The sequence below is a fragment of the Raphanus sativus genome, chromosome 3 (assembly GCF_000801105.2).
Source record: "Raphanus sativus cultivar WK10039 chromosome 3, ASM80110v3, whole genome shotgun sequence".
In the NCBI taxonomy this organism is placed as follows: Eukaryota; Viridiplantae; Streptophyta; class Magnoliopsida; order Brassicales; family Brassicaceae; genus Raphanus; species Raphanus sativus.
In genome coordinates, this window is record NC_079513.1 from 1,516,215 (window position 1) to 1,533,043 (window position 16,829).

Below are 16,829 nucleotides of genomic sequence, written 5' to 3' on the forward strand. Positions count from 1 at the left end.
TATTGTACAAAGAAAAACATAAATATGACTAAAAATAAATTTCTAAAAAAGTGTAACACAAAAAATATATTTTTTCTTTCAAAGATGAATAATTATATAAGAAAAACACAAAACAAAGAATAGTCACGTAGTTGTCCTATGAAATCAATAGTCCATGCACCAGTGTTAGATACGGCGGTTTAGAAGTAGTTTTCTTTAGTTAGGATTAATAGAATTTGATTTATATCTATAAAATATTTAGTTTATTACTATTTAAGTAGGTTACGTAGTGAATTTATTATTTGAACTGAACTAATTATCCCCTCCCCCGGATTATTAGGCGTGATTAAATAGTGGTGATGTTCTTTATTTAATTTTGTTGCAGTTATCATATAAAAAAAATATGTATATCATTGCAGTTATAATATTTAAAAGGGTAGACACAACATATATCAAATATCAATTGGTCATAGAGGAGAATTAATAGAATAGATTACTTGGGAAATTATAAAAATGGCCTTGTCTTCAACCTTCAACCTTCGACCTGTGATGTCTCTCATTTTTCTTTAACATGTGATGTCTGTCATTTTTTACAGCCGTCTTTTGTTTTTATTTCACTGATTTCTCTTGTTGTTCTTGTATGTTTCAGTCATAATATAACGAACCTAAAGTATACATCTGATTATAAGCTTAAAATCGACAAAAAGTTGAGTTCTTTCAATTTTATTTATTCCCCAGTTAACACTAAATCACCACGGTTTCCGGTCGTTCCATGCTTTTCCAGCGATTAACCGGCTGTCGAGGCCGCGCTTTCGAACGTGGCATCTATTCTATTAATCACCAAGGGTTTAATAGGATTTGTATTTATGGTTGATTACTTCGGCTTAGATGTTTACGATGAGTTATTGTAAAATGGGTTTGATCAACCCAGTTTGCTAAAGCTGGGTTTATCAAACTTAGATTACATTAGTAATCATGATTCTTCGAAATTAGTATACCTCGTTTGTGCCGGTGGGATCATCATCACTTTCTCTTCATAATATCTATACTACTAAAGCAGAAGGCAGTTTATGAACATGCCCCTGACTTTTTTAATTAATTACAAAACATCAAATTTTCTTTCCTTTTTTAAAAAATACCTTTAATAGTTTACAAAAATTAAAAGCCCAATCAATAATAATGTCCAACTTAACAAAACATCCCAATAATTTAAATATATAGTCCATCGAATAGTAAATTAATTGATTCTCGAATAGTAATATTTTCTTTCAGACCAATTTTTACTTTTTAAATCATGTAAACAACTTTTTGAAGTAAATTTAAATTGTTAATACAAAATTGATTCTCGAATACAAACCTTTTAAGTCTCTTGATGGTGAACATCATCTGGTTTTTTTTCCAGTGCTTTCTCAATCGATTTCAAGAAGATCAGATTTTAAAATAAAATATATTTGCTAACTTATTCCTATTTTAAAGGTTTTACTTAAACAATAAATATAAAAATAATATATAGAAAGTCAACAATTTTTCGGATTCAAATTAAATAAATTCCAATAATATTCTCTAAAACAACCATTTTAAAAAAAAATATATTCATCTTAAATATAGGTTCCCGAAAATTTCAATAGCTGTAGAATAATTGATTAAATATATTCTTATCTTAAAAGTAAAAAAAAACAGATTTTACATTATATATTTTTGTTTAAAAGGAAGAGATACTATGAAAATATACTATATTCCAAATCTACTTAAATCGCGGGTATGGGTGCATATCAAATAAATCTACTTATATCTTAAAATATATTTGAATCGTGGGTAGGGTGGGTTTGACCCGTTTCTCAATAGTAACACTCTACAACTTTGAACTCCATATGATCTTCAAATCTGAAATAAAGTTGAATAATATATATACACATGAAATTACAAATATCTTAGATATGTATATAAAATTTGGAAAGAAAAAATTATCCACACTTTAAAATCGCGGATCAAAATCTAGTCTATCTTATTAAAACATAAGTACACATATAGAATACCCCTTAGTTTTCACTGTTATTTACAATTGCATGCCACTGAGAAAGTCCAAGTAGACGATGCACTGACGGTGAGGCACCTCGAACTCCACAGTTTTGATGGGTTTGTATGTGTAGGCTCGATGAGCCAGTGATGATTCTGATTTGAACAAGAGAGCTTCAAGGATAAGTTTGTACCCGACAGAAGGTTCAAAGTCATCTGATGTCAAGATTTTATGGAGTCTGGTACACGTCATGCATGTAAGGGAAACGGATATAGCGAGCGAGATGACTGAGGATCCCTTGGCGTTCTTCTTGAACCGAGTAATTTTCTTTTGCCCATTGTAAGACAACTTCGTAGACAGTGTCCTCAGACGCAATCATCAGACGGTTGCTCATTAGTAGTGTGATGATACCTACTAACGGTAAAGCCATCACCTCCTCTTTTGAAAACCTATCAAACACTCAAAATGTAAAAATACATATTTTACACACAAAAAGAAGCTTTGAAAGTTTCAATGTATATATATACTCACTCCGTTCCGAAAAGATTATGTTTTAGAAAAAAAAATAGTTTTAAAACGATATATATTTTATATTTTCAATGGATTAATCAATGGTAAATTGTAAACTTCAAAAACTAAAATTGTGTTTATTAAAATTTATTGGTTAAAAGTTGTGGGAAATAATTAATAATGAAAATAGTGAATGCATTGATAACTAAAATTTTATATGTTTATTAATAAAGGTAAAAATTCTAAAACGCACATTTTTTCCAAACAGATGGAGTAGTTACTTGGTTATATCCTTGTAGTGCATGATGATGAAATGCCTTGCAGCATTTGTCAAAGGCTTTACGGAACCAGCAAGTAGCAGGGGCCAAGGAAGACGAAGAATATACAACGCATAAGGCAATGTCATAGGAACATTAAGCAACGAACGGGTGCAATACATCATACACGAAGCAACTTCAAACTTGTATGCGGCCATTAGAACACGAACTAAAGCAGGGACATCAGTGACTGATGACAGTGAATTTGTATACATGAAATTCAACAGTTCCATTACAGCTGCTTCCTCTGCAAACAAATGGAGAACAAAATCACTTTTTTTTTTATAAATAATACAATACCACAATACCAGAATGAAGTTAAAATTTTCAAAACTAATACCATAAGCTTTGATTCTCAAGGTGATATGCTTTTGCTCCGACTCAATCATTCCATTAGAGAATAGCTTGAAGAAAAATGGGCCTTTGTCTGCCAAAATGGGAGAGCTTATATGTAATTCTGTAACTCTCGGAGCTGGAGGGTTACACTCTTTCTCATTTTCACCACCTACAGCTGCCATAATATTTCATAGGTTCCAAATCAGTCTTTAGAAATTCTGATTTAAAGAATAACAATTCGTATTAAAAGTGGTTTGAATCCGGGGGTATGAGAGAACCAGTCCCTCGCATAACCACTAGACCACCAGTATCTTGGTAACCACGAAATATTGAATAATTTGGGATTAAACAAAACAAACCGCGAGTGTTGACATCTGTTCTCCTGCGTTTGTGATCCTGAACCGAATCGACATTGGTGAATTCACCGCCATTAGTGATCTCGATGCAAAGAAGACGGTCGGAGAAACGAACATTGTTGAAGGCAAAGCCATAACTACGGTCGGAATTTGATGAATCCATAAAAAAAAAATCTGAGCAAAGAGATTTTTAAGATTTATCAAAGAGATTTTTAAGATTTTTTACAAGATGAATAAGTTAAAATGCAAAAGCTTATTGGCTTTATAGGGGGAGTATTCAACGTTTCCTTTTTCTGGCGCCCCCTCTTTCCTTATACACTCACTAGATGCCATTTTGACTTGAAGATCAACTCCGGAAAATATTTTTAATACTTTTTTTTTTGTAAACTACAATAATTTTTTTTTTGTAAAATATTTTTAATACTTTTGACCAAAATTAACATATCTCAACTAATTAATGCACATACAAGACTGAATAACACATTTTTCAGAGTGTTGAAAAATACTTATTTTTTGGGGTATTATTGAACGATGAATTTAATAATGATTTAGATCCAACTACTGTATAATCTGATCTGTCTCAATCAAGAATTATAAATTATGTTTTGAAATTCAATGTATTATTTTTTATATTTGTAAATCTTGTATTCTAGATAATAAATTCAGATTTTTTTCACTAAACTCCAATATTATTCAAATGAATTTGAATTTTCTCTTTGTATTTGAAATCATTTGAAGTAAGGTACATCATATTTTATGAGTATAGTATTAAAAACAAAATCTAAAGTAAATATAGCAAAGATTTTGAAATCCACTTATATAAGTTAAGAAAAATGATATCAAATTATAAATCTTATATATTATGAACCTATACTGAGCTTTAAAATCAACTAAGTTAAGCATTATGTATACAAATTATTTTACATACTGTTACTTATTTTCTGTTATATACTAGATTATGATCCGCGCTTTGGAAGCGCGGAATATTTTACGATGAAAATTTTCACTAATAACTTAACAAATATTTTGGTAACTTTTAAAGAGTGTATTTAAAATATTTTTGCATTTAAATCAGTGTTTCTAAATTCAACCCGATTGTGATTATACCGGTTAATCCGGAGATCTGACAATTCAATTTAAGTTTTTAAAATATTCATATTAACAAAAATCACTAAAATCCGAGACTAACCGATTGAACTGATGGATGACCAATATGTAATCTAATTTGATTTAAATTGTAATAGTTTCATAATTTGTAATCTTATAATCCAAATTTTAAAGTTCATTATTTTGTAATTTAAGAAATTATGATGTTTCTACAAAATTTTGAAAAGAAAATGATAGATATAAAATATTAAGATTAATTATTTTGTTGTTTGGAAACATTGATAGTAGTATAAAAATATATTGTTTGGAAACATTGATAGTAGTATAAAGTAATAAGTATATTGTTTGGAAACATGGATAGTAGTATAAAGAAATGAACATTAGTGATTTAATGTAGGTTTAACTATAAAGTATAAGATGTATTTAATTTAAAAAACTTACAAAATAAATGTTAGGTCCAACAGAATGTTTCTGTTTTAATAAGATAGATTATGAAATAATAAAATAATATATAACAGTTAACTGAAAATTCAGTAACTATTATGTATATAATTAAGTTGGCACGGACACATAGTATCTATTTGCAATCTTATGGTAAATTTAAATGATACTAACACATATATTAAATTGAAATGATACTAACACATAAATAATATATTTTGATATGATTATCTATTTAAAATATATTTTGATATGATTATCTCAAAACCAATAGTTTAGTATTATAATTTCTAAATGCATAGAAAATCAAATCAAATTTAGATAATAACTGAAGAAAAAGAAAATAAAATTATTAACACAAATCATTTTATTACAATTTGGTCAACTGTGAATGGAAACATTAAAGATAATATTTCAGCTTTCAAAAAATTAGAATCTTCACTTGTAGTGGATTTTAGTTATATAGGTGCTCACGTCAATGTGCACATGTATGTAGGGCTGACCAAAATATTTGTAAATTTTGATTTGATTTGTTATCATTTTCGATTCGAACAAAAAATCAAGATATCTGTAACTCTACGAAGAAAAACAAATAATAATATGCAATATCCGTAAAAAAAACAAACCAAATGACAAATACTAACATTTTTAAAAATGGATATTCGATCTGATTCCTTATATGCTTATATATACACATATTTTTAATGAATTATATATATCTAAGCTATATAAATAATATATTCTATATAATTTTTACAATATTTTTTTTACTAAATTTATTAAATTAGGTATTAGTATTCATAAAAGTAAATCCGTTTTTTATTTGTAATAAAATTTTATTATTTAATCTATTATTTTAGATTTTTATTTATTTTTAATTATTTTATTTATTTTTACAGATCAAAACCGGTTAAAATCTAATTTTTCCGGATATCCGGAACACCGTATATACAGATGGCTACAAACCGAATCCAATCGGATAATTGATTATTCAGATGAAATAGATTGGATCATGAAATAGATTGGATCACCAATACCTCCAAAATTTCGGATATCCGACTCGTGCCCCCTTTTACATGTATGTATATGTAAAAATATATATAAATGTAGCTGATAAATATATAAAGATTACGTAATTAACATTAAAAGATATTTTTGTTCAAAATAACACATGAAAGATGAATTCTATTAAAATAAATTAAGTAAAAATAAAATAAACCTAAACGATAGTAGTTTTTTTGGTTAATTATCATTTCATGTAAAATTTTGTATAATCCGTATAAGTGTGCATATGAGTTTTATATTAACAACGTAAAATAATATACAGTATGAACGTATCTATGTAATAATTTGGATGAGAGACTCTCTAAGCGTGACATGTCTGCTATTCGTTCGCGAGACTACCATGTAACAAACTTAAGGTGAACATATCAAATGATAATGTTTCACCTTTGATCTATATTCTATACAGGGGATTGTGTTACATAGCAAGGGGGTAGAATGGTAATTGGGGGAGTAACAGACGAAGGGAGGTAGGAAGGGGAAGAAGATGAAGAGCCACGTGTCACATTATCGACCCATCCTCCTCCATATGGGTTGGCTGCCACTAGCGAGAATTTGCCGTTGCGTCAGCAGAAGCCTCTCAGACTCTGACTGGGATTTGTATCCTCTCTTCGTTGACTCCGCTATCATCATCCTTTGTTGTATGGAAGAAGAAGAAGAAGAAGAAGCAGCAGCTTGAAGATTACTCTCTCTCTTACTTACTGAAAAGCAAGCATAAGCATAAGCATAAGCATAAGCATGGCTATTGGTGGGTTGATTTCAAACAGGAACTGTGGTTCCTTCATAGCCTCCTCCTCAGGTATCATTTTAGACCTTCAGATTGGAATTTGACTGATTGATTGTGCATTATCATCCATCCATCCGTCCATATCCTTGTTTTTGTTATAGTCAAACTCTTGTGCCACATTCTCCATGTCAATTTTTCTTGTAGGCAAAAATGGTTTTCAGAACCAAAAAGGTATTTCCAACAGGGCCATGCTTTATGAGGAGCTCTGTAATCGAACCAACCCAACCAAATTTATTTATTATGCTCAAAACTCTTTTTTATTTGTAGCATTGTGCCGGTCGTCTCATCAACAAAGGCAAAGGCAGATTTTATGTCTCCAGCATGAACTTGGACACAAGAGAAGAACTTTTGGATGTTTCCTTTTATCCGGACCTAGGTCTAGGGACAAGAGATCTCCTGCTTCCTACAAATCTGAGGAAATAAGGCTTCCCCATGGTGGCAGCAGTTTCCTAGGCGCTGGATCATCGTCCTCTTATGCTTTGCTTCCTTCCTTCTTTGCAATATGGACCGTGTAAGTCTTTTTTTATTTTCCAAATTTGATCTCTTATCTCTTTTTGGTCCTAACTAACTAACTAGGGTGTTGCGATGAACAAGATGCTTTCTAAATGGATCCCTGTCTCAGAGAGAAGCACATCACTTGCACTTGTCTATAGTGGCATGTATCTCGGTTCTGTTACAGGACTTGGATTCTCTCCTATGCTGATCCATCAGTTTTCTATTCCTTTGGCTCCCTTGGAAGTATATGGTTTCTGCTATGGCTTAAATATGCATATAGCAATTGGGTGGCAGATCATGCAATCAATTGGTTTTCTGGGTCCTGCATTCTTCCTGTCTCAACTGAGCCGTGTCAAAACTCCAGCAATGGCGGTTCTCTGCATGGCATGTAGTCAGGTAACATGATTCAAAAGAGCTCATTTTGGAATATGATACCCCATTTTTACACAAGTTTATTCTTCTAAAAGTGAGAGGTACAGCTCTGATGTGTTGTCCCCAAGCAGGGCTCTGATGCATTCTCTCAGTCGGGTCTCTACTCTAATCATCAAGACATTGGCCCACGCTACGCTGTGAGATCACATCAAGTTTCTCCTTTTTAATACTCTTTTTCTTTAAACGTGAAAATATGAAACTTGTCAGTAACTACGTTGACGTGTATCATCTCTCTCTCTCTCTCTCTCTCTCTCTCAGGGACCTGTGAACCAATCAAACTAACCGGTTCGTAAGTTTCTGAGGAGGTTGGTGAATCACGGATGCCTGTGTATGTTTTAAAGTCTTCACCAAAATAAATAGGACCGGTAGCTAAATCTCCGACATATATTGTATTGTATCCTCGTGAAGATTTTGAAACCAATAAGCAACCAAATCCTTAAATAAATTAAAAAAAAAACAAAGAAGAAGAAGTAAAAGCGTGCACTTGAGAACAAACAGAAAGCCATATATGTACACACATCACAAACCAGACCGAAACATTAATAAAAGAGACACCCATAGATTTTACTTACAATCCATTCTTACATTCGGACACAAAGAGTCACATACTCTTACAGTTTGTATCTGTCATCATCAACAAAGCAAATCACCTTTCGGTTTTAACTGTCGTTTTGGGAACGTATGAATGAATCCCGTTGCTGTCCCCCAACAAATGCTTGTTTCAGTCGAGAGATGGGTCCCATCAGTCTTCCAGCTTTCTGAAGAAAAAACGTCTTGGAAAATACTATTTAGATACAAAATAATAATAAATGATTCAAAGCTATACTACTACTACCTCGTTGTTAGCAATGGTTGATTCCCAGTTAAGCTGCCACCTCTCATGTTGCCAACGCTTGCCAAGAACCACAACTCCCATCACAGCTGCAGCTATGAAAATGGACCAAACAGTTTTGGTTTCTTTCGCCTGCGAAATGAAAGAAGCGGCGCTTCTTTTCCACCATGGGGATGAGTTAGCTGCGACATCATCATCTTCCAGTTGTTCAGGTGGGGTGACGCTGCTCTGTTCATCTTGCAGACAAGTCTTGTAAATGTTTCTTTCATCTCTTTTGCCTTTCTCCTCGTCCAAAAAGGCATGATGTCCTAAAAACTCATCTGGTTCCAGAGACAAATCTCCACCAACTTGTGGTTCCAGAGAGAAATCAGAATCAATCTTCTTGTTTGCCTTATTATTATTATTATCTAGTGCACTAGGAGGTTCCGTGGGTGGGAAAACAAAGTGGCCAGACATGTAGAGAGGATGAGAGGTCTCTGCTTCGGAAGGAGTAGTAGTAGTAGTAACATCATCATCATGTACTTTAGGACCAGGAGAAGCAGCATAAGCAGAGGCAGTGAGTGAAACAACTTCCCAATCAGTTCCACGTGTAGTGTTTTCACCTCCTGATGATGCTTCCTCTTTGTCAGCCATGAATATGTATGTAGGTGAGATGATACCGTTTCTGACAGACATGTTATATTAACGAATATTTTTATATACATAAATAAATAAAACTGATAAAAGAGAGAACGTTCAGAACCCATAACATGTACATAAGAAGAAGAAACCCTCCAATCAACTAACATCAAACACAATCGCGATTAAACCAAACAAATCTCGATCGGACCAGTACCGTGTTCCTCTCTACGACGTACCAATTTTAACGACTACAGATCGTTGACAGACGAAACAATCAAGTTATACTAACAGATGAAATCTGAAGAACGAAAGAAAGAAAGATAAAGATCAACTTATGGATATATAAGAGCCGTACGAAGATGATTGCGATGAGAGAAGAAAAGAAAACCGCCTCGATTACTCTGCAATCTGCAAATGCTTTTTTTTTCTTTCTCTTTGCATTTATCTCTCCTTTTCAATATATAAATGATGATAAAAAAGGAGAACTGTTCTGGGAAGCAAGATGGAACCGGATACCGGGAACACCGGTTGCATTTACTCTCCAAAAGCCCAAAAATCCATTTTATATTTATACTAGATTTTGAAAGGACGGGTATATTTTTTGGTTTTATACTCCTTCTTTTTTCTAAAAGATGATTGTTCTGGGAAAAAAATTGGTTTTAAAAGATGTTGTTTTATGTTTTCTATGAAAAAATTGCAAACTTTAAAACAAATAATTAGTTTTATTGGATTACTATTGGCCAAAAGTTGTTAAAAATTAAAAATTACAGAAAACACTAAAAAGACTATCTTTTAAAAAAAAGGAGTATAACTTTAGAAATTTAAATTTCATATTTTTGTTTTCATAATTATATTTATGTTTTTATTAGTAATCATTTCAATATTATTAATACAAAATCATTCTTATTTATTATTCCTAGTATTTTTTAGAATACTAGGTGACCGGTCCGCACCATGTGTGGACATTGTACAGATTCAAATTATGGACCAAATAGTACAAAGTGACCAGCCCGTCCCGCCCGCCCCGCCAACTCGCGGATCACCTAGTTTTTTTTTACTCATATTTTCGAACCGCATGACCCGCAATGAAAGATTCAATACCCGCACCCGCCCCATCCAGATTTGCGGGTAATCCACGGGACCTGCATGTTAAATTTTAATAAAATAATTATTTTAATAATATTTTAATAATATTTTAATTATATATTAATTATTTTGTAATAAAATAATTAAAATTATATATTTAATTTGCATAATTAAATCGTTTAAGGAAAGATATTATATTTGTATTGTCATAAAATAATATACATATGATATGATTTTAACTTATGCAAGTAATCAATATTAGTAAGGTAAGTTAATAAAAAACAACCTAATTAGATACAAATCGTTAAATCACATTAAGCAATGTAATCAATATGATAACAAGAGTGAATGTTTACCATATTTGTAATAAGAAAACTTATTTAATACATGTATTAATTAATATTCTTGCGCAAGTAATATATAATAAGCTCAGTAATTAGTGTTACTTTCCTGCAGTAAATATGATATCAACTTGCCCAAGTAATCTGTATTCAATATAAGGTAAGTTATTAAAACCGAATTAATTAAAAGTAAATTATTTAAACAAATCAATAAATATGATACCAAGTTGCGCAAGTAATCCGAAATGAAAAATTAAGTAAGTTATTAATAAAAAAATTAACAAATTACAAACATGGTAAATTACATTTAAAATCGTGAACTAAATATTCTTGGATTCAAATTAATTATGCAACCAATCTATCTTATTAAAACAGAAACATTATGTTGGACCTAACATTTATTTTGTAAGTTTTTAAATTAAATACACTTTTATACTTTATAGTTAAACATACATTAAATCACTAATGTTTCTTTCTTATACTACTATTCATGTTTCCAAACAATATACTTATTTCTTTATACTACTATCAATGTTTCCAAACAATATATTTTTATACTACTATCAATGTTTCCAAACAATACAATAAGTAATCTTAGTTATTTTATATCTATCATTTTCTCTTTAAAATTTTGTAGAAACGTCACAATTTCATAAATTGCCAAATAATGAACTTTAAAATTTGGATTATAAGATTACAAATTATGAAACTATTACAATTTAAATCCAATTAGATTACATATCGGTCATCCATCAGTTCAATCGGTTAGTTTCGGGTTTTAGTGATTTTTTAATATGAATATTTTGAAAACATAAATTGAATTGTCAGATCTCCGGATTAACCGGTATTGTCACAATCGGGTTGAATTTAAAAACACTGATTTGAAGCAAAAATATTTTAAATACACACTCTTTAAAAATTACCAAAATATTTGTTAAGTTGTTAGTGAAATTTTTCATCATAAAATATTCCGCGCTTCAAAAGCGCGGGTCAAAATCTAGTGTAATTTATTATAAAAAATTAACTAATTGAAAATATTTAAAAGATGAGATATATGGACTAATAACAGTGATCTTACAACATTAAAATACATATTATATTGTCATAAATTGGTCCTCACGAAGACATATGTGTTCTTCAATCATCTTCGTTTGACGCCGACAGTGACTCCTTCAGGATCTTCTGAAACGGAACACGTTATGGTTTTTCGTGATAAATTTGAACGTCTACTACGAGTTCTTCAATGCGTTGCGTCGGTGAGGCTGAGGGATATCGGGTATAAATATGTCAGTATTTCTCTTCAGGAAAGCATCCTCTTCATCTCTCTCTTATAGTTTACTAATTCACTGTTTGATGGCTAACTCCGATTTGAAGTCCGGCGAGTGTTCATCCGCCGGAGAGTAATAAGAATTCTGTGAACGTTCTTCTGAGACAGGCATTGCATGTGTTTCTGCAGGTGATTGCTATGTTGAATCCAGCACAAGTTCTCAAGCTTCTTAATTCCCCTCTACCAATACTACAATCTAGGTGAGACTTTTGAAGATGTATTGTGGATCTTGAAATGGTAATTTTTTTTACTGCAGGGGTGCGGTTTTAGCCTGTGTGATTCCGCGGATAAAGTGTCTGTTACTTACTCCCCAAGAGTCATCCTTGCTCGCTTTGAACTCCATGTATCAGGTTAGGAGCTACATATTGCATCTCTGTTAGTAAAACTGAAAGCTGGAATAGATAAATGATCGATGTCTATTTTATTGGTTGTGTATCAACCCTTCACACTGCCGTACAAGTTTCAAGCAGCTTAGACTTGGTATGTATTGTATTTCCCTGAAACGAGGAAGAATGTGATTTCATTGTGCGGTAGCATTAAATTTGGTTTTTTTCAATTCTATTGATCACCTTGAGAATTAAATAACGCAATGAAAGTTTTGAGCTCGCTTTGCGTCGATAAGCGGATTAAGACTATGTATGTTACTGATTCTTCATTGATTGGGTTAATGGTAGCTTGTGGACAATTTAGATTAAGAAGAAGCAGGTCCTGTGATCTATGAGGACAAGGACACTGATGATGAAGAAGGAGAAGACCAAATGAAGCAATGGAAACAGATGAAGAAGATGCAGACGAATCAGAGGATGAAGCAGCTGATTGTGTCAATTAATTTGAAGATTTTGACATGAGCGATTGAAGACTTCCTGAAAACGGAACCGGGGTTTTGATTTTGGAGGCTGTTTGGTTGGTTAGATGTTTAATGTCTCCGCACGGAATCCCTAATACGTAATGGTTGTATTTATTTGTACTGAAAACAAGAGTTTTATTTTTACACACGAAAAAGAGTTGACGTGAATATGGAAGGCAAATGTTAAGAGTGGGTGATCATACCAACCAAAAGTCAAGCATGGGTCTAGAAAATGATGGATCATAAGAGGGAACCATAATAAGGGCGAGAAGCCTTATGTGGAACATTGAACACCATTGAATATACCGAAGAAAAAAATGTTTGTAATGACATGATTGTAAGATGACATTGTTTGACAAGAAAAATAAAAAGACAGGATGAAGAGTTCGGTGTGAGGGCCGGCGAAATTGTGAAGTTCTGTATTCGATAAATATTGTTCTGTGTTATGTCATTCATGACCACAAGGCCTCTTTATATACAAGATATGTTATCCTAAGTCTATCGGTAAAAGGAGATCTAATACAACATAATAAAGGAAATAGTCTAGAGATAAACATGAGAGGATTATATCCTAATACCCCCCCTCAAGTTGGAGCATATAGATTTCGAATACCCAACTTGTATAGGAAGATTTCGAATTCCTTACGACCCAAAGCTTTGGTCAAAATGTCTGCAAGCTGGTCCTTTGAAACCACATGAGATGTGGCAATTGTCTTGTTGATAATATGATCTCGGATGAAGTGACACTCTGCCTCAACATGCTTTGTACGTTCATGAAAAACGGGATTTTTGGTCAAGTAAATAGCAGACTGATTATCGCTAGGGGTGTCAAAATGAGCTAGCTCGCTCAGCTCAGCTCAGCTCATAGTAAGCTCGGCTCTTTCATGAGTTAGCTCAGATCAGCTCATTTATTATATGAGCTTCAATATATAAACTCGTACTCGGATCATCTAGATCATGAGTTAAATGAGCTAACTCGTGATCTAACACAAAATAATTATAACTATATTAAATTAAACATCGATAAAATTACTTCTATAGTATTATTCAAAATTTAATAAAACTATTAATCATAAATAACTTACCGTGAGTTCTGAGTTACGATAAGCAAAGTAAGAGGAGACGTATGTCAAATTTGAGATCAATGAAATTTGTGAGAAAGATGATATGGTTAACGTGGGTTTATATAGAAGATTTTGATAATTTCTAAACATGATAGTCTCTTTTTTTTTCTTCGGAAAAAGTATAGATAATTTTTAAAAGTTTTACTCCTATATTACTTATGTATATTTTACATTTTAGTTTTTAAAATAAATATGATAAATATAAAAATTATCTTTTCCCACAAGAAATGAACGAGCTCATGAGTCAGCTCATGTTCATTAACGATCGTTCATATAACTCGTGATCTTTTTTAAGCTCGATCATTAAACTCATTTATTAAATGAGCCTAAAATATAATGATCATACTCATGAAAAAATGAGCTGAGCTGAGCTAACTCATGAGTTGTAACTCATTTTGACACCCCTAATTATCGCACATCAGAGTCATGGGCCGTTGGTGATCTATGCCGAAATCGCGAAGCAGACCTTTGATCCATTTCAATTCCTTTAATAACTCTGTCATGGCTCTGTATTCGGCCTCAGTCGAAGATAAAGCAACGGTGTCCTGTTTCTTTGTCTTCCATGAGACAATAGACGTTCCAATCTGAACTATCCATCCAGTCAACGATCGTCGGGTTAATGGGCATCCCTCCCAATCAGAATCAGACCAGCCAGTGATGTGTAACGGAGGTGAGGCACGCAACATAATACCTTGTCCAATGGTACCTTTTAAATAACGAACAACATGTATAGCGGCATCCCAATGAGCATCATCTGGTTTCTGCATAAATTGTGTAAGGATATGAATAGAATATGTCAGATCAGGACGTGTAGCTGCTAAGTATACTAGGCGGCCGACCAGTCGTCGATAACGTTCAGGATTAGAGTAAGGAGAACCGGTAGCGAGAGCAAGACCATGTCTCTGATCCATAGGAAAACTAGCAGGTTTACAACCGAGCATACCCACTTCAGTGATGACATCGATGCAATATTTTCTTTGGCATAGGTAGAAACCGTCCGCATTGCGAGCTACCTCCAAACCGAGAAAATATTTGAGATCACCGAGATCTTTCATGTAAAAACAGGATGAGAGATAGGACTTGAAATCGTTAATGGAAGCCAGTGAGTTCCCAGAGATAATTAGATCGTCAACGTACACAAGAACCCGAAGGGAAACGCCGTTTTTAATGGAGGCAAAGAATGAATAATCGCTCCATGACTGTGTGAAACCAAACGCTCGAAGAGCCAAAGTCAGCTTTGAAAACCAGCAACGCGGTGCCTGTCGCAATCCATAAAGAGATTTACGTAAGCGACAAACCCGTTTATCAGAATCGGATCGGAAACCAGGGGGAAGTTTCATATAAACTTCTTCTTCAAGATCCCCGTGGAGGAAAGCGTTATGAACATCCATTTGATGTACTTCATGATTTTGTTTAGCAGCAACGTCAAGAAATATTCTAACCGTCGTCATCTTTGCAACCGGCGCGAAAGTCTCTTCATAATCAATGCCTTTGACTTGATTATTTCCAAGAACCACGAGCCGAGATTTATAACGCTCAATACTGCCATCGGCTCTGAGTTTTATTTTATAAACCCACTTACATCCTAATGCCACTTTTCCAGGAGGTAAATCGACTAGATCCCATGTTTGATTGTGTTCTAATGCATCAATCTCTTCTCGCATTGATTTCGTCCAAACATCAAACTGCATTGCCTCTCTGTAAGATCGTGGTTCGACAGCAAGAGACAGAGCCGAGAGGAAACTGCAATGGGATGCGGAAAAACGATCACAAGTATAATAGTCAGAGAGAGGATAGACCATACCTGAGGATGCCGATGGAGCGAGAGGTGTGAGAGGAGTGAGAGAGACTGTATTTACTATAAAACCAGTAAGACGGGATGATGGTTTCTTAGTTCGTAATCCGCGACCAAGTTCTGTTTCTGGTTCTGTCGCGGTGATCGTAGTAGATTCTTCGTTAGTTGTAGGAGTTGTGTCTGTTGTAGTCGAGGTTGGAGGTACAATATCGGCGGATGGCTGAGTCGTCAAAGCAGGATCAGTATCAGGTGTCAAAGACTCATCATCGTCGTCAAAGTTGCCAGGGAACACTGTTTCTATAGGCGGAGATGAGGTTGACGATACAATCTTATCATGATATGGGAATACTGTTTCTTGAAATAAGACATCGCGGGAAGTAAATATTTCTTCTTCGTCCAAATCAAAGAGACGCCAGCCATTCTTCCCGTAGGTATATCCTAAGAATACACAGCGCCGGCTTCGAGAAGCAAACTTATCACCTCCATGGTTCTGATTATGAGCGTAACATAAACAGCCGAAAATACGAAGTTGATCAAAGGAAGGTTGGCGATTGTAAAGCAACTCGAAGGGCGTTTTGTCGTTGAGAAGTTTAGATGGTGTTCGATTGATCAGGTAGCAAGCTGTTAAGGCACATTCTGCCCAGAATTCAATTGGTAAGTTTGCCTGAAACCGAAGAGCTCGAGCAACATTTAAGATATGGCGATGCTTTCGTTCGACGCGACCGTTCTGTTGTGGAGTCCCGACACACGAGGTCTCGTGCATAATTCCTTGTTCCCGAAAAAACTTGGTGAGACACATGAATTCTGTGCCATTGTCGCTTCGAAGTATCTTGACGTTACATTCGAACTGGCGTTTGACTAAGGCAAGAAAATCGCGGATCCTGTTAGAGACATCACGTTTATCGGGAAGGAGATATAGCCACACGGCTCTGGTGTAATCATCGACTATGGTTAGGAAATATCGAGAACCACAAAATGCAGAGACTCGATAGGGTCCCCAAAGATCACAGTGAATTA

The 16,829-nt window shown here is 33.7% G+C and overlaps 2 protein-coding genes, 1 long non-coding RNA gene and 1 pseudogene across 21 annotated transcripts; 2 read left to right on the forward strand and 2 right to left on the reverse strand.

Moving 5' to 3' along the window:
• Positions 1-2,035: 2,035 nt before the first annotated feature.
• LOC108832872 (BTB/POZ domain-containing protein At4g01160-like) lies at positions 2,036-3,678 on the reverse strand (annotated as a pseudogene).
• A 2,759-nt stretch (positions 3,679-6,437) lies between these two features.
• Positions 6,438-8,245, forward strand: LOC108843179 (ascorbate transporter, chloroplastic). Of its 13 annotated transcripts, XM_057006065.1 has the most exons (6): positions 6,438-6,924; positions 7,057-7,083; positions 7,180-7,423; positions 7,507-7,803; positions 7,911-7,976; positions 8,098-8,245. In XM_057006065.1, exons 1-4 carry the CDS (start codon positions 6,864-6,866, stop codon positions 7,613-7,615), a joined length of 441 nt encoding a protein of 146 aa, XP_056862045.1. In that variant the 5' UTR covers positions 6,438-6,863; the 3' UTR covers positions 7,616-7,803; positions 7,911-7,976; positions 8,098-8,245. The 13 variants fall into 13 exon arrangements, 11 of the variants coding, with proteins under 11 accessions (XP_056862045.1, XP_056862042.1, XP_056862044.1 ...); XM_057006062.1 differs by lacking the exon at positions 8,098-8,245 and having other exon boundaries at positions 7,875-8,087; XM_057006064.1 differs by lacking the exon at positions 8,098-8,245 and having other exon boundaries at positions 7,887-8,087.
• A 59-nt stretch (positions 8,246-8,304) lies between these two features.
• LOC108843178 (ATG8-interacting protein 2) lies at positions 8,305-9,796 on the reverse strand. 6 transcript variants are annotated; one of them, XM_018616298.2, is made up of 3 exons: positions 9,648-9,796; positions 8,675-9,335; positions 8,305-8,612 (listed from the first exon to the last, which is right to left on the reverse strand). In XM_018616298.2, exons 2-3 carry the CDS (start codon positions 9,302-9,304, stop codon positions 8,499-8,501), a joined length of 744 nt encoding a protein of 247 aa, XP_018471800.2. In that variant the 5' UTR covers positions 9,305-9,335; positions 9,648-9,796; the 3' UTR covers positions 8,305-8,498. The 6 variants fall into 6 exon arrangements, with proteins under 6 accessions (XP_018471800.2, XP_018471801.2, XP_018471799.2 ...); XM_018616299.2 differs by having other exon boundaries at positions 9,625-9,735; XM_018616297.2 differs by having other exon boundaries at positions 9,529-9,734.
• Positions 9,797-11,771: 1,975 nt separating this feature from the next.
• Positions 11,772-13,041, forward strand: LOC130509500 (uncharacterized). 2 transcript variants are annotated; one of them, XR_008943514.1, is made up of 2 exons: positions 11,772-12,526; positions 12,721-13,041. It is a non-coding gene; the product is annotated as an uncharacterized LOC130509500 (long non-coding RNA). The 2 variants fall into 2 exon arrangements; XR_008943515.1 differs by having other exon boundaries at positions 11,772-12,396.
• Positions 13,042-16,829: the final 3,788 nt, after the last annotated feature.